The sequence below is a fragment of the Myripristis murdjan genome, chromosome 19 (genome assembly GCF_902150065.1).
Source record: "Myripristis murdjan chromosome 19, fMyrMur1.1, whole genome shotgun sequence".
Lineage (NCBI taxonomy): Eukaryota > Metazoa > Chordata > Actinopteri > Holocentriformes > Holocentridae > Myripristis > Myripristis murdjan.
Window position 1 is genome coordinate 680876 of NC_043998.1, and position 19043 is coordinate 699918.

General features: G+C 41.7%; 1 protein-coding gene across 1 annotated transcript in view; it reads left to right on the forward strand.

Annotated features, from left to right (window-relative positions):
- Nucleotides 1-19043, forward strand: part of ryr2a (ryanodine receptor 2a (cardiac)) — a 666625-nt gene that overhangs the window by 206608 nt on the left and 440974 nt on the right. The window contains exons 16-17 of the mRNA XM_030078094.1: nt 6141-6259; nt 15579-15712. Of these exons, the coding sequence (XP_029933954.1) occupies nt 6141-6259; nt 15579-15712 (253 nt within the window). The remainder of the gene's footprint in view (nt 1-6140; nt 6260-15578; nt 15713-19043) is intronic.

A 19043-nucleotide genomic window follows, 5' to 3' on the forward strand; every position in this document is an offset into this window, starting at 1 on the left:
TTGAGACGCTCTCCCAAGCCTTTACTGCAGCTGCCTTCAGCTGCTGCTGGTTTGTGGGTCTTTTGGCCTTCAGTTTGGTCTTCAGCAGGTGAAAAGCAGCTCAGTTCTGTTGAGGTCTGGGGACTGACCTGACCAATTGAAGAATATTCCACTTCTTTGCTTTGGGTAACTCTTGGGTTCCTTTTGCAATGTTTTTGGTCATTGTCCATCTACACTGTGAGGTGCCGTCCTGACAGTTTTGAGGCATTTGGCTGAATCTGACCAGATATTATAACCCTATAAACATCAGAACTGATCCTGCTCCTTCCATCAGCAGTCACATCATCAATAAACACTAGTGAGCCAGTTCCACTGACAGCCATACATGCCCATGCCGAGGGGCGAAAATCCCATTTCATTATTAGAGGGGACAATAAACAGCAAAATTTCAGAGAGTAATTCCTGGGGGGGACATGAAAAAATTGCTGTCTGTTACAATTGTACCTTGCTCTTTCTCTCTTACTCTCCTTTGAAACTTGCCGGAAAGTGTTGAGCGCTCAACATGTTCATATGTTTTAAATAATGCTATTAAAAGCAATAATCTAACCAAATTTCTTTGCTCACTGTTCTATTTCCACTACAGTCCATCAAAGTAGCTTTACAAGCACTAGAAACTCAAAAGAAGCTCTAAAACTAGAGGAAATCCCTGAATAATCCAACTACATCAAACTATTCTTAAAAAAACAGATTTATTGTAGTGTCAACAAAAAACAAAGCAAGATATGGCATCAAATAGTGACATACAGTATATGTTTGAGCTGTACACTGTCCCTTTTAGATTAAATAAGAAAATGAAAGGAAACTATGCCACATAAAAATGCAACTTAAAATACAAAAAAAATTAAAAAAAAAAAAATAGATATCTATCTTGAGACAAACTCAGAATATCAGTAAAATATGAACTATTTCTGACATTAATATCCTGACAGACTTTTTGAAAGAATAAAAAGCTCAGTATTTGCTCCTCCTGTGGTCTGTCCTCTCTCTCCCTCACTGTCCTGCACTCGCTTCAGCTTGGAAACAATCATTAGCTGTTAGCTTAAACAGTGAGCTGAAAGAGGCAGGTTTTGGACCAAGCAGGGGAAATATATCGCTTTTCATATTAGAGCCTTGGGCTTGGTGAACAAGTGGTGTGATAAATGACTCACTGGCTTTCACTTGAGGAGGTTTTCTTGCTAGTTCTCATCAGGCTGCTGCCTCTCAGGCTGACGGACTGAAAGTTACCGAGCTGCCGCTCTGCCGGGAGCAGGATGCGGACCAAACCACTGTGAGGCATGGGGGGAGGTCATAACTTTATGGATGGGATGGATGGGATTTCCGCCTATGCCCATGCCATCTGTCCAAAGAACCTTGTTCCAGAATTGGACAGGCTTTTTTTTTTTTTTAAATGTTTTTTGCGAAGTCTAATCTGGCCTTGTTGTTCTTGAGTGACACCAGTGCATTCCCTCTTTTTCAGGATATACCAAACTATTGATTTGGCTACTCCTAAAGTTGTTGCTTTCTGTTTGATCGATTTTTTTTTTTTTTTTGCTTTTTGAGCCTATTGATGGCCTCCTTCACCTGCAGGGACACCTTTTGGATCACATGTCTAGGATTCTAGGGTTCTGATAAACAGCTACCAAATGCAAATGAATTTCACACCTGGCCATGGAACTGCTTTTTAGTCAAGTGTCCAATTACTTTGCGCCTCTGAAATCATGTTTTAATTACTCTATTTCAAATCCTCTGTAGTGGTGTGCAAGGCCAAAATTATAAATATTGTGTCACTGTCCAAATACTTATGGACCTAACTGTATCTATATGATTTACTGGACAGTGCTGAATTTCTGACAGCAGAGTATTAACTCTAAGTATAATAGAGTTCATTTGCAACAGTATTTACTGTTCAATTAGTGCATGAATGAATCATCTATTGAACTGAACCAGCTTTACAGAGATTCCCTTTTATCCCCAGAAGGTGCTGTTTTACACAATAACGACAATAACTTTTCAGGCATGTTTTCTGGCTTGGTAGCAGAAACATTTAATTTGATGACAACTTACATAAACTACTACACAATATATCACTCTAAATTGTAGTATGCACTATATGTATATTTATGGATGTGTGTATGTGGCTGAGCGTATGGGTTGGATTATCATGACATGATTTATGCCCCTCAGTCGATGAACAGAGGATGTCAGTTTTGTTGACCTCATGACCTTTCCTTTAGCACCACCCTCAGGCCATAATGTCAGTTTGGCACACAAGATATCATTTGGTGAGTGCATTCATACTGTCCAAAGGGAGATTGTTCTTGATTGTGACCTTTGCTGTAGCATCATCTTCTGGCCAAACACTTGGCTTGTACACAATATAACTCTAAATGTAACTAAAAAAAGTAATTTACTGAGCCTACTCATGTTTCTCATTCATGCCTCTCTGTCAGATTTGGAGTCACCATTGCCTTTCTTTACCACCACTCCATTAAAAAATGAAATCTGATGGGCAGATTGTCATGACTTATGATGAACACTACTGCTCATCAGAGAATGAACCCTCTCAATTTTGGAAAGCAGAGCAATGGCAGACAGTGACATATCTATCTATCTATCTATCTATCTGAATAGCTAATGAAAGTGCACACTGTCCTTAATAAATTGAATAAAATGAATAAATAAATAAATCTATCTATATATAGATTGATATATAGATATCAGAATCAGAATCAGAATCAGACAACTTTATGTATCCCCTAGGGGCAATTCGGTTCAGCGGTGTACCCAGATTATGCATACAAAACAAGGAATATATGCCAGATATATATATCGATACATGCATATATATAATAGATACATACAGTACAGGCCAAAAGTTTGGACACACCTTCTCATTCAATGCTTTTTCTTTATTTTCATGACTATTTACATTGTAGATTCTAACTGAAGGAATCAAAACTATGAATGAACACATGTGGAGTTATGTACTTAACAAAAAAAGGTGAAATAACTGAAAACATGTTTTATATTCTAGTTTCTTCAAAATAGCCACCCTTTGCTCTGATTACTGCTTTGCACACTCTTGGCATTCTCTCCATGAGCTTCAAGAGGTAGTCACCTGAAATGGTTTTCCAACAGTCTTGAAGGAGTTCCCAGAGGTGTTTAGCACTTGTTGGCCCCTTTGCCTTCACTCTGCGGTCCAGCTCACCCCAAACCATCTCAACTGGGTTCAGGTCCGGTGACTGTGGAGGCCAGGTCATCTGCTGCAGCACTCCATCACTCTCCTTCTTGGTCAAATAGCCCTTACACAGCCTGGAGGTGTGTTTGGGGTCATTGTCCTGTTGAAAAATAAATGATGGTCCAACTAAACGCAAACCGGATGGGATTGCATGTCGCTGCAGGATGCTGTGGTAGCCATGCTGGTTCAGTGTGCCTTCAATTTTGAATAAATCCCCAACAGTGTCACCAGCAAAACACCCCCACACCATCACACCTCCTCCTCCATGCTACACAGTGGGAACCAGGCATGTGGAATCCATCCGTTCACCTTTTCTGCGTCGCACAAAGACATGGTGGTTGGAACCAAAGATCTCAAATTTGGACTCATCAGACCAAAGCACAGATTTCCACTGGTCTAATGTCCATTCCTTGTGTTTCTTGACCCAAACAAATCTCTTCTGCTTGTTGCCTCTCCTTAGCAGTGGTTTCCTAGCAGCTATTTGACCATGAAGGCCTGATTGGCGCAGTCTCCTCTTAACAGTTGTTCTAGAGATGGGTCTGCCGCTAGAACTCTGTGTGGCATTTATCTGCTCTCTGATCTGAGCTGCTGTTAACTTGCGATTTCTGAGGCTGGTGACTCGGATGAACTTGTCCTCAGAAGCAGAGGTGACTCTTGGTCTTCCTTTCCTGGGTCAGTCCTCATGTGTGCCAGTTTCGTTGTAGCGCTTGATGGTTTTTGCGACTCCACTTGGGGACACATTTAAAGTTTTTGTAATTTTCCGGACTGACTGACCTTCATTTCTTAAAGTAATGATGGCCACTCGTTTTTCTTTAGTTAGCTGATTGGTTCTTGCCATAATATGAATTTTAACAGTTGTCCAATAGGGCTGTCGGCTGTGTAGTAACCTCACTTCTGCACAACACAACTGATGGTCCAAACCCCATTGATAAAGCAAGAAATTCCACTAATTAACCCTGATAAGGCACACCTGTGAAGTGAAAACCATTTCAGGTGACTACCTCTTGAAGCTCATCAAGAGAATGCCAAGAGTGTGCAAAGCAGTAATCAGAGCAAAGGGTGGCTATTTTGAAGAAACTAGAATATAAAACATGTTTTCAGTTATTTCACCTTTTTTTGTTAAGTACATAACTCCACGTGTTCATTCATAGTTTTGATTCCTTCAGTGAGAATCTACAATGTAAATAGTCCTGAAAATAAAGAAAACGCATTGAATGAGAAGGTGTGTCCAAACTTTTGGCCTGTACTGTACATATATAGATAGATAGATAGATCTATATATATATATAGATAGATAGATAGATAAATAGATATATCTATATCTATCTATCTATCTATCTATCTATCTATCTATATATAGATAGATAGATAGATCTATATCTATATAGATATAAATATATGATATTTCTGTTTCCTTTCTTAAATAGTGTACAGTCCACACAGGGAATAAAAAAAGCTAAAAACTTAGCTGCAGCTCAGAGGTTGCGCTACACTTTTTCGTTGTCTGTCATTTTGACTGACAGGGTCATAAAAATCCCGTCATAATCTATTTTTACCAGTCACTTTAATTTTTTAAATGATAAGAAGGACATATTCAATAGCATTTCATTTTCATTCATTTTTAATTAATATTCAGTCCAAAGTTAGCTGAACAGAAAATCCAAACCATATCTTTTTAAAGAAACTTCTGCCACTCAACTGCCGCGACGTTTTGAATGCGGCAAATTTCATCATATAACATATATACATTATTTGAAATATTAACTATCTTGTAACTATCTATTGCCATTCCAAGCCCATCGCCATTTATTCTTATTAACCCTGCAATTAAACTAAATCCGCCTTGATTTATTTTGCTTTTTATGGTTGTAGAATTGTCAGAATTGTGCAATGACTGAGTGATTTCGCACACCATCGGAAAGCTCCGGTTGTCTGCTCTCAGAAACAGTCTCATTTTTTTTCGGTCGCACCATTGGTTCAGGAGTTACGGTACTGAGAAGTTCATATTACAAACGTGACACACCGGGGACTCTTCTGTGATTGGATGGTCGAAGTGTCAGTAGTCCTAAGGAGTTACCGTAATGGCACTGTATATAGGCGCAAAGCTCCGTTTCTCCGGTTTCAGACTTTTTTTAAGTTTCTGTATATCATAAACGGTCTAGGAGATATCGATATGTAAAGTAGGCATGCCGAATCCTGTCGGCGCCGACATCATCGGTTTAAGAGACATTCTTGCTGTCTTCCCCCGGCTTCATGAACCTGCGGTCTATCCTGTGGGCTGCAATTCGTCACTGAAGGCTGATGAGGCTCACTTTGGACGGTACATGGAGCGCCTCATTGTCAACACCCATGTCCCGCCCCCGCCCTACTTCTGATTGGCTAGGAGGCCTATTGTTAGTGTGGTTGAGAACGAAAGCTGCACTTCTATTGGATCCAGAGATATGTCTGTTAGATAACGCTGGGCAAACCCAGATTTTTTTTTCGCAGTCACACCGGTAAGCCGGAGAACTGGCACGGCACCGGACTGCTATCAGCTCTGTCATCGCCACCAAGTGGTCAGGCATGTGAATTGCAATCTGTCAAAATGACAGATGGCGTTCAGATTTTTCCGTCACCGTTTAAAAAAAACGTCAATGACGGAAAATATTCGGTTAACGCGACCTCTGCTGCAGCTAAGCTATTGGCATATCCGCATATCACTTCTAGCATATAGCTAGAAGTGATGTCACTCCAGCAGAGAACTGCACCACAGGTACAGTTTCACTCGGGGTATAATAAGCCACTTCCTCTGGATGTAATGTCAGATTGTAATGTCAGTAACTCAGACAAAAAACGAATGGTTCTTTGGTCTGCTTGCTTTTAATAAGGATGTCTGTGTTTGTAGGTATTCTAGAAGTGCTTCACTGTGTGCTGGTGGAGAGTCCTGAGGCACTAAACATCATAAAAGAGGGACACATAAAATCCATTATTTCTCTGCTGGACAAGCATGGACGCAACCACAAGGTATTGTATAATATTTAACTTCAAAGCAACAAATGGCAACTTGTCTCCAAGAGGGAGAAACTGTATAATTATTTCTGCCCTTCTCCCACTCAGCTGTTCACATCCTAACACTTAACACTTATCTTTAAGAGCTCTTAACTTTAAACTGCCTGACACTGAGGTAACCAGCGCCCCAAAACAACCACAGAGGTTGTAGAATGTGATGCTTTACATTAGCCAATCTGCAATAAAAAAGCAGTAGTATTGGTCACTGAGTTTTCAAGTAATGTTTTCACTCTGGTTTTCTGATGTTGCTCTGACTTCTGTTGTATGCGTCAGCTTTATAGTCACAGCGCACTCACTGCTGACCTTACCATACAGCATTGCCACAGCAAATGGCATTTGCCCAAAACATTTTCAACATAATGCATGTTAACATGTACATTGAAATGTGATTGCAATACGTGTGTGTATGTGAGTGAGAGAGAGAGAGAGAGAGAGAGAGAGAGAGAGAGAGAGAGGGAGAGCGAGAGAGAGAGAGAAGAACAGACTATACAGCTAAACCTGTGTTACGCTGCTCTTGCTTGTACTGTGTTCCTGTCTTTCTTGCTCTCATTTTCTCCACTTGTGCCTCTGCTGTGAGGATCGACCAGTTATCAGCCCCACATGTCCTACTGGGCTGGTGTTTGTAGAGGCAGTGAATGTCCCTGATGCAGGTCAGGTCGAAGGGAACCAATGCCTCTCTTGTGGGCAATAGTCCTCCAGGTCCAGCAGGTATTGGAGACCTTGATGACTAGACTTAAGGGGCTTCTTGACCTGTAGAATCCCGCCAACGCTCTTGAGCCTGAGTGGAGGGTTAGCGGGATGGGTGTGCATACTGGTGCACATAGATGTAATGCGGTGCACCATGGAAGGAAGGGTGGATCCTCTGAAGAATTATGGGTAGTTGCAAACAGACAACAGGGTTTCATAATTTTTGACACAGGAAATGGGCAAATGAACCTGGGTGCAAGCTGCCTGGAGACAAATTGGAAGGGGCAGGTCATGTGCTGATAGCCAGGCCCCCTGTCCAACTACTGATTCTGCCAGATTCTGCAGCCAGCCACAAGAAATTGATGCTTACCTAATAAAAAAGGTCCAGCTTTAAGACCAGACTACAGCTAACATCAGCCAAACTGCCACCCCTGAGGGGAACCAGCATGAGGAAAAATGTGAAGGACATAATCTTTATTCTGGATAAGCATCTCATCTCAATATTCTCTCCGAAGTAAAGCAAGCATTTTGTTACTCATCCCTTTCACAACCAAATACAAGTGCAAAGTGAGATTTTCTGTTAATGACAAAAAACACATAATCAGGCTGGGTATTTTGATTATGCCTAAAAAGATAATATTCAGGATAAGGAAATAGCACATAATGGGTCTAATGAGATGATGTGAAATAGACCTGATTTGGTTAACAAATTGATTGATTGACTGTTTGATAACAATATCTGCACTTAAACACAAGACCACTTGTTCTGATGATAGGCATGGGCATTTAAAAAAAAACTTTGAACAAGAAATATGCCTTGAATCTAATAAAGCATAATTCTGTTTCTGCTGAGATCAAAAAACCTGAGTGCCTGTTAACACCATGGACCAGTTTCTTTGCATCTTTTATGTCTTACAAGCCAGGGCTATGAATAATAGGAATCTCGGGAGGGTCAGTTGGATGCAGAGGAATATGCTCATGGTGGTGTCCAGAAATCAGGAAATCAGGCCGAGGTTGTCATCTTATCAGACGGCAGAGACAATGTTGAGACTGAGTAGTGAAGAAGGTCCCTGGGCTTACGCATACACATACACAAGGACACATATACACGCATCCCTTGAAATTCAACGCCTCGTTGGCCCCCCACCCCTCTCCCTCCCATTACAGTGCAGGTTGTGGGTGCAGAGTGCTGTAGTGGCTGCATACGCCTCTCGTCTGTGCTGGGACACCTCCCCCTCCCCAAATCCCTTCCTCCTTCCACATGTGCAATGTCTCGAGTCATGTTGTAATGTTTAATATGTGCTTATTGTGCTGAGGTGTTTTTTTCCCAATGCCATGTTGTGCTCCCCTTGGAGCCCAGTTTGACATTTGACCTTTCCCCCCCCCCCTCTTCCCTAATGTCCTCCTTTCTCATCTAATGAAAGGGGCTCTGTGCACGCTGGCTGACCCGAAGTTCTCCTGATCCTGTAACCCTGTATTTGTCATGTCTTTTGGTGTCTCTTGGACGGGATGTAACTTAAACCAAATTTCCCCCTGGGGACAAATAAAGTATGATTGAATGATTGATAGGCTCAATGCCTTACCTTGGCATGTGGTTTCATGTTGAGGGTATTGTCTTGCAGGACCTGTTGTCGTGGGTGTGAATGCCAAGCTGTCTGACTACTGTTGTGTTGATTACGCTGCACCAGAAGCTAGCAGCATGGATAGCTCCAGGTGCTGATTCACTGTGGGGTAGCTCACAATAGAGATCATTTTATGGGAGGTTCAGGCTGGGAAGGATGCTCACCAGTAACTCCCCATCTACTGGCAAGTGCTTCCTTTTTCGCAGAGCACTGGTGATGAAATGCCTAGACTGGTCACACCAGAGACAGGAACAGGTGGAGATGCATTGTTGATGTTCAGCTGGAGACAGATGAGTTCAATCCATTTGCATGGGTTCAAGGTTGCTGGTGCTCTGCAGAAAATGCCACATAAAACATAACACACAGTAAATAGACTAGAATAGAATAGAAGATGTTTTATTCATCCCACAGGGAAATTCAGGTATCCAGCAGCTCAAAACATAACATATAATAATCAATCAATCAATCAATCAATCAATCAATCAATCAATCAATCAATCATGTACCAAGTAGTTGAGAGATATCCTAAATTTAAAGGAATATTCAAAGTTAAAGATATATTGTTTGTGTTTTTTGCCTTCAAGCAGATGCTAAATTATTGGTGGTAGAGTGCTTCCAATACAATTCTTGGTATGTGTGGAATATGCATCAACAGGCGTCAGTGGGATGCATACACCACCTCAGCTGCCACCTCAGACCGGAAGTAGTCTTACAAGGGTTTAACGCCCAGCTGGCTCAGCTTTCCAATCAGGTGTTGAGGTGTGATTGTTTTAAAAGCTGAGCTGAAGTCCATGAACGACATCCTCACATAGCTGTTGTTTCTCTCCAAATGAGACAGGGCTGGGTGAAAAGGTGGGAAGGTGAATCTATGCTTGGAGGACTTGACTGAAAATACTTAATAGTAAACTTTATTGGCATCACATCAGAGGCCTGTATCATGAAGCAAGCTCAGTTTTCCCTGGATTGCCTGTTATACAGGCTGTAAAAAAAAAATAAAGCTGACGCCAAAATTCAATCACGTCAGTTTATCAAGTTGATAGCCTGAATAAAATCAGATACTGAGCTGCTTTAGAACTTAGCAGGAACAAAAGGCAAATATAAAGGCCTACTCGCCCTCTGGAATGAAGGGTACAAATGATCCTTTTTCACATTTGCATCAGCAAGCTGTCATTTAGGCCCATTCTCTCACCCAGGAATAATTTGCCCCTCAAAAATATTTAGAGCTAATTAATTGTGCCACTTTAAATGTCCCTAAAATGTTGTGAAACGCCTCTAAAAATACTTTGAATTATCAAATTTCCTTTAATGATGTCTCATTTCTGTTTTCCTCTCCTACAGAGTGTCAGCTCTGTATACCAGGCAGCTTTTAGCCAGGCTGAAGTGTGCTGTTTCACATTAGTGTAACATCCTCTCTCTCATACAGATAGTCGTCGGCAAAATCTAACGGATTTGATTGGTCCAGGAAAATCCTTTCACGCCGTAATGCTCTCCTCACTATTTGAGCTGCTTCTTCATTGGGATTCTCAATGAATGGGCAGGCCATGTTTTGGCAAACAGCTGATTGGCCAGGGGGCGGTGCTTTATGTAGGATTCAATCCTATCCTGAAAGCTAGCCTTCCCCAGAGCAGGCTAGCTTTCAGAATAGGTTCAGGATAGGTTTCCTATCCTGATCAGAGGTGAACCAGCTTTGTGATCCAGAAAATCCGGAGTTGAGTCTGAAGTTATCTTGCTAATTTCGAGATTGTGTTGAGACATGGCACACTCTATTTCCTAGCTGAACAGTGACTGAGACAGATGTCTGTTGAAGCAGGGAAAGCAGTAGACATGTTTAAGTAAAGATTGTTAGTGGTGATTTACGAAGCTTCCTGAAAGTCTGATATTAAGTGTAAAGTAAAATATTTTCCCCAATCAGATTTACTGAAACCCAAAAGACCTGTGGCAGTTACAATCCTCCTGCTGTTTGTCTAAGGAAAAGTGTTGGTTAGTTGACAGAGATGTTATTGTGTTGGTTACAGCTTGCTGTGATAACAGGGAGTTAATCTTTGTGAAATAATGTGGAAACATGAGTAAATGCCAGCCTGCTTTATTAGTAACTGTTAATGGGAGCTCACCTGTTGCAAGCCTATGGCCCACCAATGTTTAACTGATTTAACTGATTCTTGAGTTCATGTTTACATAATGTTTTGTAGCTGAGCAACCTTTTTAACGTAAATGAGGTCCAGTATGTTGTGTGGTGGAAAGGTTTACATGTTCATGGAATTTTGGAAATACAGTCTCAAGGTTTGTAAGATTGAAGTCCCCAGTAATGAAAAATCTGTTGGGGTGACAGCACTTATCAATTGTGAACATGTGGGGAGAGCAGTGTTTGGAGACCACTACAACGTTTGCACACCATTCCTTGTTATATAAACACATATAAACATACGCCACCACCACAAGTCTTACCAGACAAGGATGATGCCCTGTTGGCTTAATAGCATGCTAGCCCATCTAGCTGTATGGCTGTGTCCGGAATGTTGCTGTATTGCCAAGTTTCTGTGAAGACAAAGATACAACACTTTCGCATTTCATGCTGGGATGTCCATCAAAGTCATATACAGTCCAGGTTGCTTCCAGAGAGAATAAGTTTTCTAGCAGAATGGATGGGAGAGCTAGTCTGGAGGGGTCAGCCTAGCACAGTCAATGTAGGCAATGTAGATATCCAAATAAGCTGGTATCTGATCATTTGTAATCATGTTTCCAATGTCCAAGAGTTCTTGACAAGTGTAATTGTGTTTCCTGTTGGATTTGGTGCTCTTTCTGTCCATGCAAAGGTGTGGTACCACAGCCAGCTTGAGTTATTGGCATCTTCCATGAGAGAATGAGCATGTAGTCTCGAGACGACATAACTAGAACCCAAGCTACACAGATGGCTTGTGGCAGCTTAATCATTCAATCGTGGGCACTTTTTTTTTTTTTTTTTTTTTTTAGATGAGGCTAAATGAGAGAAGAAAAATAATCAGTTGTGTGCATGAATTAGGATTTTGTGACTTAAGTTTAGTATTTCATGGATACTATTTAGAACATAGTGCACAAAAAAAAGAATCCATGGCCTCCTCAGTTTTTACTTATATGCAGTTGTCTTTTGTAGCAAAACATGCACATGGCCAAGAAGTTTAATTTTGGTCTAATCTGACTGCAGTTTTCATCATGATTGCAATTTTAGTTTGTGTGATGCTCAGCAATTAATGGGTTTGCTCCTCGTAAAGGTTTCTTTCATGCAAGCCTTCTAAACAGCTCATTTGGAAATGCCAACTAACAGCTGATTGTGAAACTGGATAGCCCCGCAATACAACTACACTCTGGAGTTCAGAGTAACAAATTGAATATTCTTTTTGTCTTTTTGGATGATTTTAATTTTGGGTGGCAGAGTGTTTTGGCGCTTGTTTTTAAGTAGGAGGCTGCATCTAAGCACCCATGCTCACATACACACCTACATATAAGTCTGTGTGTGTGTATATGTGTGACATCAGTGCACACATACCTCCCCCCATTTTTGTTCCTAATTTTTGGGTTGCTATGGAACATTTCATCAGTAGTCTCACCACAGAATCATTGAGGGTTTCGGCCGTTTACACACTAGACCTTCTCCTCCGTGGAGGCCAGCTGGGGGCTGTACTACGAAGGAGGCTCAACATAGCCAGGCTTTGTGATCACTAACAGGCTCAACAAAACCTAAAGCTCCAATCAAAGTTAAGTGGTATCACAACGGTGGTTATCATCAAGGTTTGTTAAGTCCGGCTGTCAGCTTTGTGCTCGGTGCGCGTTCACATAAAAGGGGGCGTTTTGGCGTCATATGATTCTATTTCCAAGAAAAATGGACCGTTCACGGGCTGCATATTTCATGCAAGAGGAGCAGCTTGTCCTCATGGAAAGCTATGAAAATTTTAAAAATAAAATTAACACTAAGAGCAACACTGTGGCCGCAAATGAGGCGAGAGAGGAGTGCTGGCGATTAAGATAAGATAAGATAAGATATTCCTTTATTAGTCCCACGGTGGGGAAATTTCACGCATCACAGCAGCAAAGTGGATAGCAAGATACGAAGCACAATTTACACAATAAACAGTATATACAGATAACAGTACTAAGAGCAATATAAACACTGTAAACAAGGAATGTAGAATTTTTCAAAGGAAGCACAAAGGTTGGGGATTCTGTCACTGTTATAGCCATTTTAAATAATTGCTGCAATATTCATTCAGTATTATGAATTTTAGTTTAGAAATAAGTAACTTCAGTAGCTTTATAGGAGTGTTGCCTCGGAATTGGAGGTAAAGCCTGAGGTTAAGTCAGGTGATTGAAGGTGTGTGTGGGTGAGTCTAGCAGTGTTGGACGGAGCAGGCGGTTGTTACCATGGTTACATGACAATTTTGACCACTATTTACACTGCTTAGAGCTACTTGTCAGTAGTTTCAGATAATTGTTTGTTACATCTGAAGTTTAACTAGAATTGTGGAGCCATTTCTGTTGATGTTTGTTTGCTCCTTTTTTGTTAAATCTTTTTTTTTCTAAATCGGAATAAGTGGCGTTTGGAGTGCGTTTGAATCACCACGGGCTGCTCCCGTCCAATCATCACCTTCGGATGCTGTGACAGTCACCGTTATAATATAAAGGGTTTCCTTTAAAAAAGTAGGCTACTATAACAAAGTCTGTGATACAGCTGAATATTTCTAACAAACGTGAAGTCTGTGCACCACTAATAGTATACCTGCATTGTGCATATGTGCCACCAATCACCGAACAAAAATTACTTTGTGATTTCACCTGGGTGAGATTTTATAGCCGGGGTTAAACTTAGCTCATAACCTGGTCTGGACCAGGTTATGAGTTAAGCATAAGTTACCATGGTGATCTAGCCGGGTTAAAAGAGAGCCACCTTCGTGGTACAGGAAAGCCTGGCTTTAGACTCAACATACCTCGCTAACCCACTAAACCTGCTTCGTAGTAGGGTTGGGAATCTCTGGCATGAGGCCGATTTGATACATATCTAGATACACGGGTTACGATTCGATTCAAAAACGATATATTTTTAATACAGAACGATTCGATACGATTCAATACAGTTTAAGAACAATACGATTCGATATGATTCGATACGGTTTAAGAACGATACGATTCGATACGGTTTAAGAACAATACGATTCGATACAGTGTAAAAACAATACGATAGTTAACATTTGTTGATGTAGACCGGGCATCACCAAATGGTGGACCGTGGTCCGGGCATGGAACCAGTGGCGGTTCTGTCCGGACCCGTGACAACAATAGAGCAGTTTTTACTTCTGATCTTTTGTAGCACAGAGGAAATATGCTTCTCAAACACTCGGTATTTAATGATAGTGTATGTTTAAGAGTTGTTGAACATAATAAATTATCTTGAAGGAGTAGATGTTTACCAGTAAGTTTGACTCCAATAATTTAACATGTTAAATAATTTAACAATATGTTAAATTATTATTTGTTTTAAAAATGTAAATTACTTATCAAACAGACCTAACAATTCAGCTACCAATGAATGAGCAGGAGTATGCCAAAGTGATACCTCTTCTCTGAATAGACAAGCTAAGACAGTGTGCTCCTGTTAGCCAGGGAAAATACATTGGAGTGGCAACTCTTCGCTTTATTACACAATCTATGTCAGTGCGCTGCTGTAGCTGGAAAGTTTCTCTGCCTTTTGGACTCGTACGGTGCCGGTGCAGTTGTTGTAATTTTTTCTTGGTGGTGCAGGTGCAGGTGAAACGACTGGAGGGGTTGTGCCACCCAGATTTGACCTCACAGGGCGCCAACCAGCTCCGCGCTGTGCCCTTCTCAGCGCAGACCGGTGCGCCCTCGCGTCCCGCGATCACATACACAACGAATGGCTGTGGTGGCCGAGGTCTGCGCCGAGCACGCGCTATGTGAAAGCCCCTTAACGTTACGGAGCATGCGGGAGAGTCCTTTTGTGAGCTCTCGCGTTGTTTAGAGATGAAAACTGTAAAGCCTCAGGCAACCGATTCATAGTCTCGCGATATCCGATCCTCAACTCTACAGTCGATTCATCTAAGGATTCATGGCTGATTCGTATCGATTGAGGAGTCTGCTACCGATACAGCCGTATCTCTCGCCTGTAAAATCGGTTATCCGGTCGTATCGGTTTTTCGTTCCCAACCCTACTTCGTAGTACACCCCTCTGGGGTGATAAAGTCCCAGCTAATGTTCCAGGTTTTTGGACTTAATTTGGGAGTTTTTTATTTTAGTATTTCTTGCCAATGTTTATCTATTTTTTGCGCCATGTTTGGGGTCCAGTGGACTTTGTCTGACTTTGTCTGCCGTGGTTTGGAAAAATTTGTGTTATTTTTTAAGTTTTTTAAGTTAGCTGGGTTTGGTGGTGGTTTGGGTTCAAAATGGCTTCCCCAGCCGCCATTTTGTTGTTTTTGTTGGCTTGGACAGGGGGGTGGGTTTTTTTATTGGTGGGCCCTTTGTTTTGGTTGTGGTGGATTTTGTTTGGTTTTGGGAAGGAATCTTCCTTCTTTTTCCTTTTCTTTCAAAATTTTTTTTGGGTGGAAAAACAGAAAAAAGGAAATTTTGTTTGTTAGGTGTCTTGGGTTAGGGTTAGTTGGTGGACAAGTAGCAACTAATTGCCCGATTTGCACAAATGATCTTTGGTATGCCTAGTTTGGGAGTTTATTCGTCTTGGCAGCTACCTAAGCTTTGGTATGCCACTGGAAATGTTAAAAAGTTTAATTTTGTGAAAAATGACTTGTTACTAATACACATGACATGTGCAAACTAATCAAATCACAGCAAATTTGTCAAGAAACCTGCTTATTAGTGGCAAGTTTAAGTTTGCTTCTGCAAGTAAATCTGCATGTGTGTCTTTTTTTTTTTTTATACTTTTCAGCTTCTGATGATTGTATATTTTCTGGTGTGTGTTTACTGTGTAGGTACTAGATGTCCTGTGTTCACTGTGTGTGTGTCATGGTGTAGCCGTGCGCTCTAACCAACACCTGATCTGTGACAACCTACTGCCTGGCCGAGACTTACTACTGCAAACTCGCCTGGTCAACCATGTCAGCAGGTATATATGCGCTCATAAACGCTAAATGCATTAATACACTTTCATGCACACAAACAAAAAATACACATAAGCCTTATACTGGTTATGTTTTATTTATGTAAAGTGTTATTATTTAAGCATTTGCTTAAAGCAAATGTGTGTATATTCTTGCAGGTACATTTTTTTAGTCCATCAGACACAGGGTGAATAGCCATGTTATAGTGCCCAGACAACAGCAGAGACCCTGGGAATCAACGTTGGTAGTCTTCACTTCTTGTCATTCCACGTGAGGGAGAGCAGTGCCTGATGCCCTCCTTATTCACTGCAGCAGCACCAGGCTTATCACAGTTATACAGGAGGATCAGCACCACTTCACCTACAGTATCCTTGGAACGAAGATCATGTTCCCTGCCCAGACCCAGAGATACAGATGGAAGGTCTTACAGTAAAGATATTCTCAAACAATAAACCTTGCATTACAAAAGAAGCCAAAGCAACACTCAATGGAAAGAAATTTGCATTTAACATGGGTAACAAAGGAGTAAACCCCAATAAAGAACATGGACCTGACAGCATACATGGCTGCTTCCTGAAGACTTGCGACAAACAACAGTCAGCGGTCTTCTGTGAGTTCTTCACATGCTCGCAAATGGACCAAACTCTCCCTGCCACCTGGAAGTCTTCCATCATCTGTCCTGCACTCAAAAACAGCAACCCCTTCTGCAACAACTTTCACCCAGTAGCCTTGACATCAGAGGTGATCAAGAGTTAAGACAAGCTTGCTCTCACTGAATTGAGGTTGGAAGTGGGTGGCTCCATGGACCCACTTATGTTCACCTACAGAAAGGACCGGGATTGATAATGCACCATTGACTGCTGCTGCTGCTGCACAATGTCTATGCTCACCTGGCGAAATGAGCTTCACCAAGCTGGTGTTCATGGCCTTCTCCAGTGAATACTGGAGAAGGCTATTACAAGGATACAAGGATACAAGGATACAAGGAAGTTTATTGGTCATTATACAGCAGGTTGTATAATGAAATTAAAATGTGGTTTCCTCTTGACTGATTAATTGATTGTATAAAAAATAAAATTATTAAACATGGAGGAGTGCAGATGGTGCATTAAGTAGTCTCACAGCCTGAGGGAAGAAGCTGCTCTGTAGTCTGGTGGTACGGCAGCAGATACTTCTGTATCTTTTGCCTGACGGCAGCAGGGTGAACAGGCTGTGGCTGGGGTGGGTGTTGTCTTTTAGGATCCTTTTGGCTCTGCGCAGCCACCTCACCTCCCCGATATCACTGGTGCTTGGTAGATGGGTGCCAATGATGTTTTGGGCAGTTTTAATCACTCGTTGCAGAGTCTTCCTGTCCTGGGCCGTGCACAGCCCATGCCAGTTTGTGATGTTTCCAGTCAGGATGCTTTCAATCGCTCCTTTGTAGAAGTTGACAAGAACTTGGTGTGGAAATTTTGCTTTCTTAAGTTTCCTTAAGAAATACAACCGTTTCTGAGCTTTTTTTTAACCAGGGCAGAGATATGTGAAGTCCATGACAGGTTCTCTGTTATGTTGATTCCCAGGAACTTGAAACTGCTCACTTGCTCCACCTCAGCTCCATTGATGTAGACAGGGTTGTGTGTCTTTGCCTCCTGTTTCTAAAATCAACTATCAGCTCTTTGGTTTTGCTGACGTTGAGCAGTAGGTTGTTTTCTGTGCACCATTCTGCAAGATGGTTGATTTCCTCCCGATATGAAAAGTCATCATTGTTGGAAATCCGGCCAATGATGGTGGTGTCATCCGCGAACTTCACAATAGAGTTCTCTCCATGACGGGGGTTGCAGTCATGGGTGTACAGCGTGAACAGGAGGGGGCTGAGCACACAGCCCTGGGGGGCTCCGGTGTTGAGCACTAGAGTGGAGGAGGAGAGACTGCCAATCCGAACTGACTGGGGTCTGTTTGTGAGGAAGTCCAGTATCCAGTTGCAGAGAGTGGTACTGATACCCAGAGTGTTCAGTTTTCCAATCAGCTTCATGGGGGAGATTGTGTTGAAAGCTGAGCTGAAATCAACAAACAGCATTCTGGTGTAGGTGTTTCTCAAGTTGAGTGAATTATTAACACACCATGCAGCCCCATCTCATGGGCCACAAGTTCCAACAAGTGTATGTCAACCTTCACTCGATTCTGAAGGTCCTCCTTCATCCCAGACAGACGGCAGCTGGTGAGATTCAATGGCCACTGCAGCTCAGTTACAACCATCTTAACAGGAAGTCCTCAGGGTACTTTGATATGCTGAGTCCTTTATGCTTATATGCAACTTCAGTTTGCAGTGGACACCTTCTCTCGCTCGTGCAAGGATCGCCATCTGGACATGAACATCTCTAAAATCTCTAAAAACAGCTCTTGAGAGAGTGGAGGAGTATTCATATCTTGGCACCATTATGTATCACAGGCTCACATTCAAACGTAATATTGAAGAAATGTCAATATTTGTTGTTCCTTCACAAACTACGATGGCAAAGTTGGCAAATCAATTGTCCAGGCAACAACTGCTTCATCCAGTCTGCTCTCACCGTCAGCTTCACCTGGCATGGTTTGGTTCCCTTAGTGAGGAGAACCAATGCCCCCTTAATGGGACCATCAAAAAGAGTGGGATAATCATTGGAGAAACCCAGACCATCCTCACAACCATATTTGAAAAATGAGCTATCAGGAAAAACACATCTGATTCCACTCACAACCTCAATAACCAGTACAATCTGTTACCCTAAGTGAGAAGATGTCCATGCCTCTAAAATTCAAGCAAGTGTAGCAGACTTAAGGTGGCTCAAGCAAGCAGGCAATAAACCACACAGGTGTCAGGATCTGCACATTTATTCCACCTGCATAGCAAAGGGGGCACAGCCAGCACACACACGCACAGTCAGCAGTGAGGTCTCTCCTTCCATCACAAGAAGCTGTCCCATTCTCTTTTCTTTTTAGAGCACACAGAAATAATTATACATAAACATTATACAAATAAAACATGTCATACTTTTTCCAACTTATGGTCACCATAAATTCACAAAGGACAAAATAAAATATTTCGACAAAAGTTTTTCTCTCTTAGCTAATAGTGCAGTCATTTTTCTGAAGTGCATAAAACTCAAAACAATAAACATGAAAATGTCTCAACACACACCTGCATAGCAAAGGGGGCACAGCCAGCACACACACGCACAGTCAGCAGTGAGGTCTCTCCTTCCTGTCGCGGATCAGAAGACATGCAAATGAGGGAGGAAAACTCCGCGAAAATTTTAAGCCGATTAAAACTATTTTTAAAACAATAAAAAACAATATTCTGACTCTTGTATGCTTTAC